The sequence below is a fragment of the Buceros rhinoceros genome, unplaced genomic scaffold, assembly GCF_000710305.1.
Source record: "Buceros rhinoceros silvestris isolate BGI_N320 unplaced genomic scaffold, ASM71030v1 scaffold2592, whole genome shotgun sequence".
In the NCBI taxonomy this organism is placed as follows: Eukaryota; Metazoa; Chordata; class Aves; order Bucerotiformes; family Bucerotidae; genus Buceros; species Buceros rhinoceros.
Genome location: NW_010400465.1, coordinates 28273 through 41504, shown reverse-complemented (window position 1 = coordinate 41504; position 13232 = coordinate 28273). Strand labels below are relative to the sequence as shown.

General features: G+C 44.3%; 1 protein-coding gene across 1 annotated transcript in view; it reads left to right on the top strand.

The window, feature by feature from the left end:
* The first annotated feature begins 1736 nt into the window (after window positions 1-1736).
* The window catches only part of NKTR (natural killer cell triggering receptor), a 28261-nt gene continuing 16765 nt past the window's right edge, over window positions 1737-13232 (top strand). Inside the window, exons 1-4 of the mRNA XM_010131850.1 lie at window positions 1737-1803; window positions 5061-5168; window positions 6123-6167; window positions 7870-7957. Coding sequence (XP_010130152.1) covers window positions 1740-1803; window positions 5061-5168; window positions 6123-6167; window positions 7870-7957 — 305 coding nt within the window. The 5' untranslated portion in view covers window positions 1737-1739. The remainder of the gene's footprint in view (window positions 1804-5060; window positions 5169-6122; window positions 6168-7869; window positions 7958-13232) is intronic.

Genomic DNA, 13232 nt, shown 5'->3' with positions numbered 1-13232 from the left:
GAGACGTCCTTACCTCGGGTCTGTTGAGTTTGGGTGCTGGTTCAGTGCATGCCAGACAGTCTGTAGGAGCTGGAAGGCTTGGGAAGCTGGTGGACATGATTATTATTGACAAAATGCTGCTGAAATCATGTTACGAGTCTCTCTTCTCAATCTGCCTTGATATCTTCAAAGCCATTCTAGGTCATCAAGCCGTTCTAAGACAGAAGCGGTGCTGAATGTGGTGGGGTCTGTGTGTGGGACAGGGACTTGCAACCCAAAGGGGCAGCAAAAACTTTTTCTCTGGAGGGTGAAAGGTGTTATTTGACTTGGCAAATGCAAGAGGGAGCTGTCCTCCAGAGGCATGGGCTTCCTGCTCTCCTGGATTCCTGTGCTTATCACAGACATTGAGAACTCCTGCACGAAACCCTCCCCTCTGCTGTGTTCTCTTCAGTCCCCACGGCTTACCGTGGGTTCTTCACTTCCAGATCACCATCTCATCATCACGGTAGTTCCACCTACCACTGCGCGGTGTCGGGTCTTAGAATATTTACTATTTCTTCACCCTCTGGAGAGTGTCCCTACCTCTTCTTTAGATTTTCCTGCTGTAATAATGAACTCTCAGAATATTCTTCTGCAGTTAATGAATCATTTCAACAGCTGAAGGCAACTTGAATTTTGATCGAAGAGTACAAAATGCAGGTGGTCTGTGTCCGATGATTTTAAAGGTTTCTTCCAACCAGATGATTCTGTGATTCTTCTTAGCTTATTTCTCCATTTTTTTCAAGCAATTCGCCTTGTTGGCAATTGTGTATGTTCGGATGAAACCTTTAAAATTGGACGTAATTTCGTAGGAGCCTCTCAACCTTTTCCGTGGTGAAAACGTATTGAATAAAATACGTTTGGACTGCAATTATTACTGTTATTATTGTCCCTTAAAGGAAGGAGAAGAGAATTCCTGGCGTAGTTAGTTGTTAAAACTCCCTTTGAAGTCTTTCCAGTGCACACCACTAGATGGGAGTGCTCGCTGACAGATGGTTACTGGTAATGCTGGCCAGCAGAGTGGCTTTCATGGCTGATTTCACAGCCTTTCCAGAGAACAACCTTTTCTTTGCTGATTATGCCTTTTTTTTCTTTTAATTTCATTTATTTGGGAGTTTTGGGTGGATTTTTTTTCCCTCTGGTTCATCTATTTTTATTGTTTAAAGGATTTTAGAGAGCACCAATATGTCTGTAATCCTTAACACAGTGTGGGACTATGTCAGTTGGATTTTTTTAGGTAACGATCACAGGGGAACGGGAAATGTAGTTAATATATTTGTATAAACATAGTGCTTGGGGGGTGGGAAATAAATCCAGATCCTTAGAGAGCTGGAGTAATGGCAAATCTTTTTCAAAACAGAAATGAATTGACAGGATAAACGATTTTAGTAAATCAGTTTCGCTTTCCAGGTTCAAATCAAAAGGGGATCAGGAGGATTTTTAATAAATTAGATGTAACAATATTGCTCAATCTTCATATTTTTCTACAATTATGGTATTGCTCTTTCCTGCCACTTCTATTAATAGACACATATTTGAGATGGTTTCTTGTTCTGCTTGATAAAATAACTTTTTCTCAGCATGTTTTGAAAATGTATTTTCTGATTTATTTATGTGCCGTTTTCCTTACATCACAGAGTAGCTTAGGTTGGAAAAGACCCGTAAGATCACTGAGCAAAGAGTTATAAAACTTTATTTTTTATCTTCTAGTTGGTCGAATTATGTTTCAGCTCTTCTCAGACATCTGTCCGAAGACTTGCAAAAACTTCCTTTGCTTGTGCTCAGGTAAGTAGTGAGCTTCTAATTAAGATTTTTAATGTGTCTGACAATTACTATTAGTTTATACAGGTATAAACCACAAAGCTGGGGATTAAGAGGCAACGTGGTGGTCCCTTAGAAATCCTGGGATTGTTTGGTGGCAGAGAGGAGAGACCAGTGAAATCGAAGCACCTGCAGAAGACTGGGTGTGATGAGATGGTTATTGAAACAAATCTGATAGTCTTATGCTTTAACTTTAAAGTTCATCATATCAGAGCTCAAATCCCAGATATTTTTTCTGAGGTCTGTTTGGTGATGCTGCTCCTTTCTATTCTACTTTCTGATTTGTTTTAATCACTTATGCTAATTAAAGAGCATTATTAAAGAGATACCTGGGGAAAGACTGAGGATGGAAAAGAATGGTACAGCTGTCATAGAAAAACAGGAACTCGTTTGAAGTTTATGTTAATCAGAATAGATTACAAAAGGTAAGAAAGAAAATGCAGTAGTAGAATATCCGTTCTGTAGCTCTGAAGGGTTGTTTAAATCCTTACAGCAGCTTTGCTAGGAAAGAGTTGGGTGGAGAGAAAGGAAGGAAAAGGTGTTGGGGATGATGAGGAATGAAACAAACACTTGTCACAGCAAGATTCACTGGTAGAACTTCAGTCAGCATGAGCTCCTACCAGGTGTATCTTCTGGTCTTTGCAAGAAGCCTTTGAATCACTGCAGATGTACTCGGCAGCATCTCTTTCTGGTGCTGACATCTTCTTGTAGCCATGTGCAAGGTCTGTGCTCGTCGAAGTGGTGTGTAGCTGTGTGACAGAGGGGATGCTGTCCTGTTCTGGACTGCATCGTCTATGTAATGGGGTATCTCAGCAGCAGACTGAGCATTTGGGCGGTGCATTCCCGTTGAGAAGTGTGGTCTCACTTGTCTCAAGGCAAGGTGATACACCCTGAGAGAAAGCTGGAGACCGGCATTGGAATACCGTGCCCATCGTCACGCCTGCTGCTCCCTCCACGTTCTCTGTGAGGCAAGCCAGGATGGTTTTTGACAGAAGCAGACGGAGGAGGACAGGGCGATTCTGGCTGCCTCCCTGCAGCCTGGCTTTGTTGTCAGGACAAGACCTGGCTACTGCAAAAGAATATTGTCTGCTGGGACAGCAGGAGGCTCCTTGCATTTAAATTTAAACACCTGGACCTACAAACAGGCATTTGCAGGGCTTCCAGCAGTCCACTTCTTGAATAAGCACAAGCCCATCTGCTCACGGACACTGCTGTTGGGCACCTAATGCAACAGATCTCAGACTGGGTTGCAGTGCAGGGTGTTAACGGGGCGTTAGAGCAGAGCTTACCTGCCAGAGGGAGAAGGGCACTGTGATACAGACCCCGGTGTCGGGCCCTCCTCAGCTAATGGGTTATCCCTCACAATCCCTGTGCGCCTTCTCCTCCACCATCCCGTTTCCAAAGGGATTTGCAGCATATGAAAACTGCTTAAGCAGGAAAGGTGCAAGGAGATGGGACTCAAAAACAATTATTTTTTTTTTTTTATTCAGGAATATTTTATATCATATATTATTGCACGTTGAGAGTGGGGGGGTCCTGCCCCTCTGCTGCGCTCTGCTCTGGGGAGACCCCCCTGCAGCGCTGGGTGCAGCTCAGGGCTCCTCAGCCCAGCAGAGACAGGGAGCTTGTCACTAGAGTCCTCAGCACAAGACAGGGACCCGTTGAAGCAGATCCAGAGGAGACCACAAAGATTATGAGAGGGCTGGAACACTCTGCTGTGAGGACAGACTGAGAGAGCTGGGGATGTTAAGCCTGGAGCAGAGAAGGCTGCGGGGAGAACTTAGTGCAGCCTGTCAGTGCTGAAAGGGGCTGCAGGAAAGGTGGGGAGGGGCTTTTTACAAGGGCATGTAGTGGTAGGACAAGGGGTAACAGTTTTGAATAACAAAAGAGTGGATTTACGTTAAATAATAGGAAGAAATTCTTCCCTGTGAGGGTGATGAGACACCAGAACAGGTTGCCCAGAGCAGCTGTGGATAACCCCTCCCTGGTAGTGTCCCAGGCCGAGTTGGTCGGGGCTTGGAGCAACCTGCTCTAGTGGAAGGCAGGGTGTTGGAACTAGAAGTTCTTGGTGTACATTTGAGAATGAGTGACACCGTGCGGCTCTTGCAGCACTTGGCCCCCCACCATTGGCCAGCAGCTTAAGTGTTTTGTCTAAGGTGTCTGTGGCTTAGACAACATGTGGCTGTTTTGTGACTTTGCCCACAGCTGTATTGTGCACGAAAGGAAGGGAGCATCACGAGAACCCCCATTTGTTGTGATAGGGACTGTGATACCGTAAGAAAGAATAAAAGAAGAGGCAACAGCTTCTGGCCGTGGTCTAAACCGCACCTCTCACCTCACTGTACCAGCTCGGTTATCTGGTTAAGTGCAATGCAGGATCCCATTCTGCAAGGGGTTTATCCATAGCCGGGGGGGTATGGTGAAACACAACCAAGAAGAGAGGCAGATAATCCTTGGTTTGGATTGATGACAGGATTTCCAGTGCTGTAGCAAAGAGGGAAATGTTTCAGGCAGAGGGCACTGCATGGTCCAGAACTTACTGGTTAAATGTCCTCTGACCGAGTGTCACCATAACCTGTGGTGGGATGAAATGGAATGTTGAGTTATTTGTCCCATCTTACTACGAAATATTTCCTGCACGTGTGGTGTACGTGGGACTTTAGCTGTTGCACAGGGTGTAATTAGCTATGACTGTTAATTGCCGTGTAGCGCCAGCTCCCCTCTTGTTGGAAGCCCAGGTTGGTGGCTCTCTCTGTTGCTTGACCGGACTTCTTAGGAAATCTCAAGCTTAGAAAGGATTGACAGGTACCATGGCCTGGCTTGGCTTCTGCTGCTGGCTGAGAGTGGCCCTGGTACCAGCACAGGGTTTGGAGGATTATTTGGGGTTTTATTCCCCTGTTACGATTCTCATTCAGTTCATCCCGGAATGGTTCTTGTATCCACAATTTTGTCCTGTCCTGTTGGTCCGTTCAGAAATGGGAATCTGTTTGGTGCAAGTTTCATACCCAGGTGGTGAGGGTTGGTGCCAGGCAGGTTGGCGTTGAGGGCTGGCCTGGCACTGTCATGGGTTGGTGAAGATGTGCCACACGCTTGGAGTAGCCCAGTCCCACTTCCCCAAGAGCGGAATGCATTGAAACCGAGTTGAAACCTGTTCTGAGCTCGATTTTTGTCCTGGGATTCAGCTGGTACCTGCAGACTGTTTTTGTTTAACCCTCTCGCAGGCGAAAAAGGAATCGGCAAAACGACGGGGAAGAAGCTGTGTTACAAAGGCACCACGTTCCATCGGGTGGTGAAAAACTTCATGATTCAGGGTGGGGACTTCAGCGAAGGTAAAATCGACTTTTAAACCGGAAATGTTTTAAATGGAGCACAAGTGTTATAACTTAGGTGGTTATGCTGTAACTTCAGGAGAGGCCAAGAAGATATTACAATGCTGTGAAAACGCCCTGTCTGCTGTGAAGTGCAGCGTAGATCGCCCATTTCTGTGTTAATTTTTGAAATTTTACAACGTTTCAGCCAAACTAGTATTTACTTGGGCAAATGCGTTATGTTAAAGGAGAAAAAAGCCCCTGGCTGGAGTTGGTAACACCTGTTGACTAAAACCATTCAAATCCAAACTGGTCTTAACTGCTTTTCGCTGGAGTCTGCAGTAGAGGCAGCACCAGCGATGCCGTATTGCTACAGGGAGGTAACTGTTAATAACAAAGCAGGAAAGTAATGGAGAAGTCTCTAAAAAGAGCTTCTCCGGGAGTTTTTACACCATGTTTTGGCCTGTTGTTCTTCCCTGCCATACCTGCCCTTACCAAAACGAGTATCTTCTTCCTCGTGCCCTGAAATCTTGTAGCTGATGAAATGGGGAATACCTCGTTTTGAGAGTCGGGCAGAGGGAAGGATGCCTTTAACACTGCTCCTTTCTTACCTCATCCCTTCTCGTGGTCTCTCAGCTGCTTTGAGCTGGCCAAGACTGTTGGCAATACCTCTTTTTCTTTTTTCTTTCCTTGCTGCTCTTTTTCTGTCTGCTGCTGCTTTAGCAAGTACCGGTGAGGGTTAGCCTTGGAGCCTGCTGCAGACTGCCCAGCGCTCCGAGGCACCGAGGCAGTCCGCGTCCCCAGTGGTTTGAGTGTCACCAGGATAAGGCACGGCTGCGACTTTTTGTTCAGGAGCTTGTGCTCACCTACTAGTAACTGGCAAGACTATCCTGGTTTGTTACGAACTGGTGGAATGTTACTGCAGCTTTTTTCATGGCGAAACGTAAGGTTTAATTCATATTCTTTCATGCCTAGGTAATGGCAAAGGAGGTGAATCTATTTATGGTGGCTATTTTAAAGGTAAGAGGAAATATGTCTTTGCAAATTCTTTATTCAGTTCTGAGATAAACAAGTCTTGATTCCCAGCTACTTAATGAAAACAGGTCTACTTATAGATCACCTTTTGCATGAAACTAATGTTGCATGAGAATTCTTTTGATGTGCATGACTTTCAGATAATTTTGTTTGGGTAATATTTAACTTTAACTGACAATTAATTAAGGCTAACATTATTGGTTAAACGTGACTTTCAGCATGGAGGTTAGGCAACTTTATTCATTGATAAACTCCTATCTTCCTGCCTAAAACTGTCAACATATTCTTTTGTTTATAGAGAATGTGGTCTTTTGCAAAATGAAAAGGTAAGAGACAAAAGCTCAGTAACACAAATTCAAACTCTGTTCCCTTGTACCCTCCCTAGTAAATATATAGACAACTGATACGTCCGTTTGTAGATGGGTATCTGTGTTGCTTGGAGAAATGAGGAGTTCTGTGTCTAACCTTTCTGAGGGTTGATGACTTGTTCTGAGAGAGAATCCGGGTGTAATCCCCAGCCTAAACCATTATTTCTTCTTCCGTTAATGCCCCTTTCCTCCCCTGCCCTCTTCAAGGTTTGTATCCTTACTGCTCGTTTCTACAAGTGCTCTGGCTCTGTTTAGATACTACACAAGTTATGTTACCTGCAAAGAAATTGTAAATAAAATGTGCATTTACCTCTTTTTAATGTTGTTGGAAGGAGAATGGTGAGTTTTGAAGTATCTGTTTAAAGACACACAATTCTTTCTAGCGAGAAACCAGGTAGTTCACGCGGTGTTGAGGTGTGGATAAATTTATGTAGGTGCGTAAGAGCCCCCGGCTCGGTGTGGTTGGGAGTAGCTCTGCCCTGGTTAAGTGTGTGTCATTAAATTTGTCTCTCGCAGAGACGTAGTTTGGCATGGCGTATTACAGCCTCGGTCCAAAGAACATCTCAGATCCGTTTTCTCAGACATTACTAGGGCTCATTTCTGAGGGCGGCGTGTGCTGAACACGCTGCATTGTACTTTGATACCTGAAACATGCAAAAAACAGCTTTGAAACCCTAAAATCACTGCTTTTAGCTTTGGAAAAGAACTTCAGAAGATCCGGTTTTATATTCTACCGTACAGCCAGAAGTCCTCTTTCATTCACTGGTTGCAGGAAGAATAGCCCCTTTCATTCCTCGTTTGGGGGTCTGGGGTGTGCGTTTCCCTTGTGCATTTTGAGGCCTCCAGTTTGGAGTGGAAATAGGTGGCTCTTTCAGTGTCACCTACCAAGGGAATGGCTTTTTCTCTAGCCCTTTTCTAGCTGAGCTGCATGCTGGATAAATCACAGTATCACGTGTGTTCAGTCCCCTTCTAGGGTGTCAGTGAAACTGCCAACCTTGTTCTTCCTCAGCAAATGCTGGTTTTAAATCCAAATCTGTGAGAATCTAATTTACTGAAGACACTAATAATGGCTTCAAGTTTTTGTCATTAGAAATGTTTGCTCTGTATCTGAAAGGTTAAGAACAAATGTTTTCTGTCTCATAACTGCTACTGGAACTTGTGAGAGGTGTTTTTCAACTTGAATTTTGTTGGTGTTTTTTCCCATTCTGTTCATCTTTCTTCTTCAGCAGCAGAATTTCTCCTTATAGAGTTAACTAAGAAAATTAGACCCGCGTTTCTCATCAGGGAAAATCTGACAAACATGTTTTTTCTTCAAACAGATGAAAACTTTATTCTCAAACATGACAGAGCGTTCCTTTTGTCAATGGCAAACCGAGGGAAACATACCAATGGTTCCCAATTTTTCATGTGAGTAGATGGATCACGCCAGTCGAGCTTTTTCTTGAGCAGAGAAGCGCTGTTCATGAGAAAGATGGTATTGGGAAATTCTGTGTAACGCTGTTACCTGCCTGCTTTGGGATAGGGCTCAGTGCGAACCTGCAGCCGCAGAAACAGGAAATACCAGTGATTGCAATTTGCTCGTGGCATTTGTTTGGGTTAGAGCTGGTACTACCTGGGTGTTCCTCATCCATGTCTTTTTACCCCCAAAATCTGGCTTGTGCACTGAGTTCTTAGTGCCCAGAAAACAGATTCTTTGGCTTTGTGTGCGTGCACCAACCACGTTTTAACAGATTATCTGCCCGTTACAACGTTGTATGCAAAAGGGAGGGAGCTCTGGGTTTGTGTGGTTTTGCATGTGCTCTTCAAAATGTGATTATTTACGATTTACTTCTGGGGGTTTTGTTTTGGTTTGGGGGTTGTTTTTGTTGTTGAGGTTGTGTTTATTGTTTTGGGGGGTTTTTTTCTTCATTATTTTTATCTTGGAGTGTTCCTGACATGCTTTTCCCCTATATTGCTGCATAGTTCTGTTTACTTGCACATACACCAACTACTTTCGTACCAACGCTATGTGAAATCATGTGCTGATAGTCAGATTTTTCCTTCATTACCTTAAAAAAAAATCCATTCTAGAACGTAGCCCTAAAACCCACATGGCTCTACCCTCAATAAACACTCAGGTCTGATATATCAGGGTCTTCTGGTTAAAATACTTGTGTTCTAGGCTCAGTGTTTTTAAACTTTCTAATTTTTATGTGATTATTCATCCTGTTGACTCCCTTTTTAAAAATTGCCTTCTGTTACCGTTTAACAGTCTGTGTTTGGAAAGATCTGGGTTATAACTTTGGGCTTGGGCTGGGAAGAACTTTGTGAAATAACACTGGCGCTTTCAAAAGTCAATTGTAGTGTAGAAGAAAAGAACTTAACTAGAAAACCTGTGTTTTCTTTGCCATCTTTCTTGGGGAATAAGAATGAATGGCGCTTCCCTGGCTTCAGTAATAGAGTAAATTGTCCTTCAGAATCTTTCCTTTTTTTTTTTTTTTTCTTCTTTGCCTGAAAAAGATCTTCAGTATGATACGACGATGTTCAGATAAGAGACATTTTTAGGTCTTTTCCTAAAGAATGCCCTAAAAATGGAAAATGAATAAGAACTGCAGAGGAAGTCTTTCACAGTTACCACTGTCTTGACTTCCTGTAGAGAGAAAATCTGGTGTCAAAAGCTTTTGTTGCCTTCAAACAGATTTTAGATGTTGTGCTTCCTTATGGTATACACATCGATATGGAGAACGATCTCTCTGCAGAATACCCCCGTGGCTTAACACGCTCGCTGGAGGCCACCGGTTTGCTATTTCCCACTCCCTGACTTGGCTTTTGCTTCTCTTGTCGTGATTTTCCATTTTTAAGCTTATCTGAACAATATACATGAAAACTTAATGCTGTCACATCAGTCAAGCAGCTGTCATTGAGGGCTCTAAAGTTTCTTTTTTCTCCTGTCTTTGATTCAGAAGTCATCTTCTTTCCCCTAGGCTTGGTCGACTCAGCTTACTCGTTCAGTTAGAGTCACCAGACAGAAACCCCTCATCTCTGCCCACGAACCAAACCAACCCATGGCTGGGCTGGATGCTAAATTATAATTTCCACGGGACAATAAAATGACCAGTATTTAAGAGCACTTTCATCAAATACAGAAGTATTTGGAAAGATGCAGATTTCTTCCAAAATCCATTTTTTTCGTAAAATCACTGTACAGAGTGTTAGACGGGGAATTCAGGCAGCGGAAGGTACCTAAACGCAGTCATTTCCGTGTAAGCTGGCTTCATCCCAGCTGCCTGAAGGAATCTGAAGCTGGTTTTGGGGCCCTGGGGTGTCCCGCCTGGCCGTGAGCTGCTGGAAGAGAATGTGGCCGTTCTGAAGGTCCGGTGTCTTACCCCCCTGCCGGTCTCATGGGTGTCCTGTGATGTCTGAAATGGCACCAGCCTGCCCCAGTCAGGCAAGTGCGTGCACTCCCGGCATAACTGATGAGGTTGAGGTGGGCTGCTGTCAGCTCTTGAAAAAGACTCCTGTGACCCTCTTGGCCAGGGTTTTTTTTTTTTCATTTTACCACGTTCCCACCAGTGGCAGCTCCAAGACGGGAAGTGCAAATATGACGTAGCAGCCACGAGCCGCCCTCCGCTGCTGGAGGAGCAGCAGCCAGTGGGAGGGTGAGCTGAGCCTTCTCCCTAGGTCCAACCAGCAGCCCAGGTGCCCACCTTCCCTTACTACAGCCAAGTTTATGCAATTAAGCTTAATTCCACCTTGGGCCTCCTGTAGGGCAGCTGATTCTGGGGGTGAAAACATGCAGTTGTGGAACCTGTACAGGAGCCACTGGGGCTGCTGGAAGAGACGTGTGATACGTACACAGGCAGTTCCAGAGTCAGGGTGGTGGTGGGTAACTCAGTTTACAAAGTTGGGTGAAACGCAGAGTGCAGCAATCTGTCCTTCTGGACAGACTGGTTTTAATGGTGCTTCCTAACTCGGAGAGTTTGAATTTCACGATTCAAAGCAGGAAGCGGCTGCTGAAGGTTTTATCTCAGCGGTGTGTGACTTGGCTTTAAAACACCGTATGTTCCAGCAGCCGGTCCGGCTGGGTGACATTGTCTGATTTACTTCAGGGAACATCCAGCTTCTCTTTAATAAAGTGTTTGCTTCCTTTAAGCTGAAAGTAAACGGTGTTTCTTAAAAGAATGCTCAGTTCTTCAGGAGTTTCTCAGTAGGAAAAATGCTCTTCAAATGGATCACCTGAAAGTTGTGCGGAAGGCAGTCTTCAGTGGCAGCCTTCAGGGCTTTTTTCATGAACATGTTCAATTTTATTGATGAGATTCATAGAAAGGGGAATAGTTCATCTCCAGCTGAACTTCTTTAGGCCTCTGTTCACATTTTTTTACCCATAGATAACTTCAGTGATGAGAACACTCTATTTCTCTGTTGCCCACATCTAACACAGCAGATGAGGAGAGGCAGTACATTATTTTCTTGTACATGTTTGTCCAATTAAGGCTAAAATAATAGCAAGAATCCTGACTATAACACTTGTGCATATTCATCCTAAGGGCTTTCCCTGCTCACCGCATCAAGTGACCGGTGGAGAAACTGCTCTTTACAGGAAGTCATCAGGCAGCCACTGTCTCTGGTGGACTGCCCTAACAAACTGGTCACAACAAGACTCTGCAATGCCCCAAAATTGCTAAAAGTTGAGCTATAGTGGTCAGGTTTACTTGAAACAGAAGCTCCAGGCTCATCTTAATATAAAGAAGCATCTACCCGGGCCTGAAGTCATCAGCTTTCTTTTGATTCATCAGGAATTTCTCTGGTGTGAATGAGCTTGAATAAGGAACAGCAGGGAACTGGGCATGGAAAAGACAGTGTAAGTATTGTTAGGGAGCTCCAGCAAGGCCAGTCTGAAAAGAATGAACCTCAATTAAAGTACCAGCAGAAACTGGCAGGGGGTAGAATAGTCACTCAGAAGTGTGTATCTGTAGTGTCAGAAGTGCTGTGGGCTAATTTTCTCTACTTATTCTTTTATTCTTGCCTGTATCAGAGTCACAGGATGTTTAGGGAGGATGTTTAGCGAAGGAGGGGTTCTGGTTTTTGTGCACACCTACTTTAAATAGACGAAGTCTTTTCACACGGGTCTAAGAGACGTTCCCTGGTCTGAAGAAACGCATCTTGTGGAACTCCAGCAGGAAGGACACAGAGACCATTCCTCTGTAATTATCTGAAATAGCAGAATTTCGATTGTTTCCACCCTGAGGGACCTGCTGTAGCAGACAGGGCCCATGTCTTCAGGTCCCTGATTTAGAGGGAGGGGGCCTGTTCTTGGACAGTCCATTACTTGCTGGGTGATGTTCTTCCCGAGCAGCGTGTTCTGCTGGTCTGCCAACGGGCTCTTGTCTCTTTAGAGCAAACTCCCTCATGCACGTGGCCATGCCCAACCTGCTAGTGAGGAAAACTGCAATACAAAAAAGGTGTGAAAACGAATATATGAAGTACTATAAAATTCAGGAGACTCCTGATCGAGGAGAAAACCAGAAGTGCCTGTGCAGAAGGAAGCATAAAGGAAACAAGAGGAGGCAAAAAACCCAAACCAACCTTTTGGTTGTCTTTGGGAAGTTTTGTGTAATAATTAGTTTATTACCTATTTAGCCGTGTAATTCACTGTGTTACAGCTTAGGGGGGTCCTTGGTTGGGTTCTTTATCAGTTCCAGTGCTTGGGAGTTCTTGCCCCTGTATTCAAAAGCTCTTTAAATCCTGAGGCTGTTTTGCTGTTGCTGATAAATCTCTGGGGGTGTTTTTCCATACTGAGGGTATTGTTGGATTAATGTGTCTCTCAAGCTCTGCTTTTTCGCTCAAAACTAAATAGCTTTTTTTTTTTAAATATGGTTTTAATGTGGTGCCCTGCCCAGTTACTAAATTCAAACAGACTAACCACTTGGATCTGTTAACTGAAGGATGAAATAAATCACGAGGACTCTTGTTTTGATTGTACAAACGATTTCTCAATGTTACCAGCTTATTAGAAGTGGTTCATTTCTAAATCTTTTTTGTGTCCCAAATGAGGTATTTTTCTCATCAACAGTTAATTTTTTTTTACTGTCAGTGAAACACCTTTGAGCTAATTATTGAACAGTCGACAGGGCTATGGAAGCCTGAAAATCTCAAATGAAAGGGGTTGCTGTTGCATTCTCTTTGAGCAAAGGTGGTGTGTGTGCACTTAGCACCCAAGCAGGTCCCGTGGGCTTACTGGAAGGTTCTCTAAAAGCCCAGCCCGTGCAAAAGCATCCACAGGCTGCTTTTACGTGTGACAGGGAACGCACAGATCATTCCCACACTCAAATATGCAGAGACATAAGTAAGAACTAAGAGTTTATTTGGGTGGGGAGGGGGGAAGGTGGGTAAGCTCAGCTGATAAAGCATTTTGAAACCGTTGCTGGTGCTCAGAATTATTCCAGAGCAGAAGTACGGTATTAGCTGGTGCCTAAGTTTTGTCTTTGCATCTGCGGTGTGATTGTTTTGCTGTAATTCTGAACACGAGCAACCAAACAGCAGTGCACAGAGCTGAGACCTATTTTGCTTCGGTTCAGAAAAGCTTCGTAATACGAGGAAGATGTCAGCTAACCCTGAAATGTCTGAAGCTACAGCCTGACTTAACACCTTTCGTTTGTCAGTCAAAACAGTTGAGCCGCCGGGGTGCCGTGGGCTTAGGGCT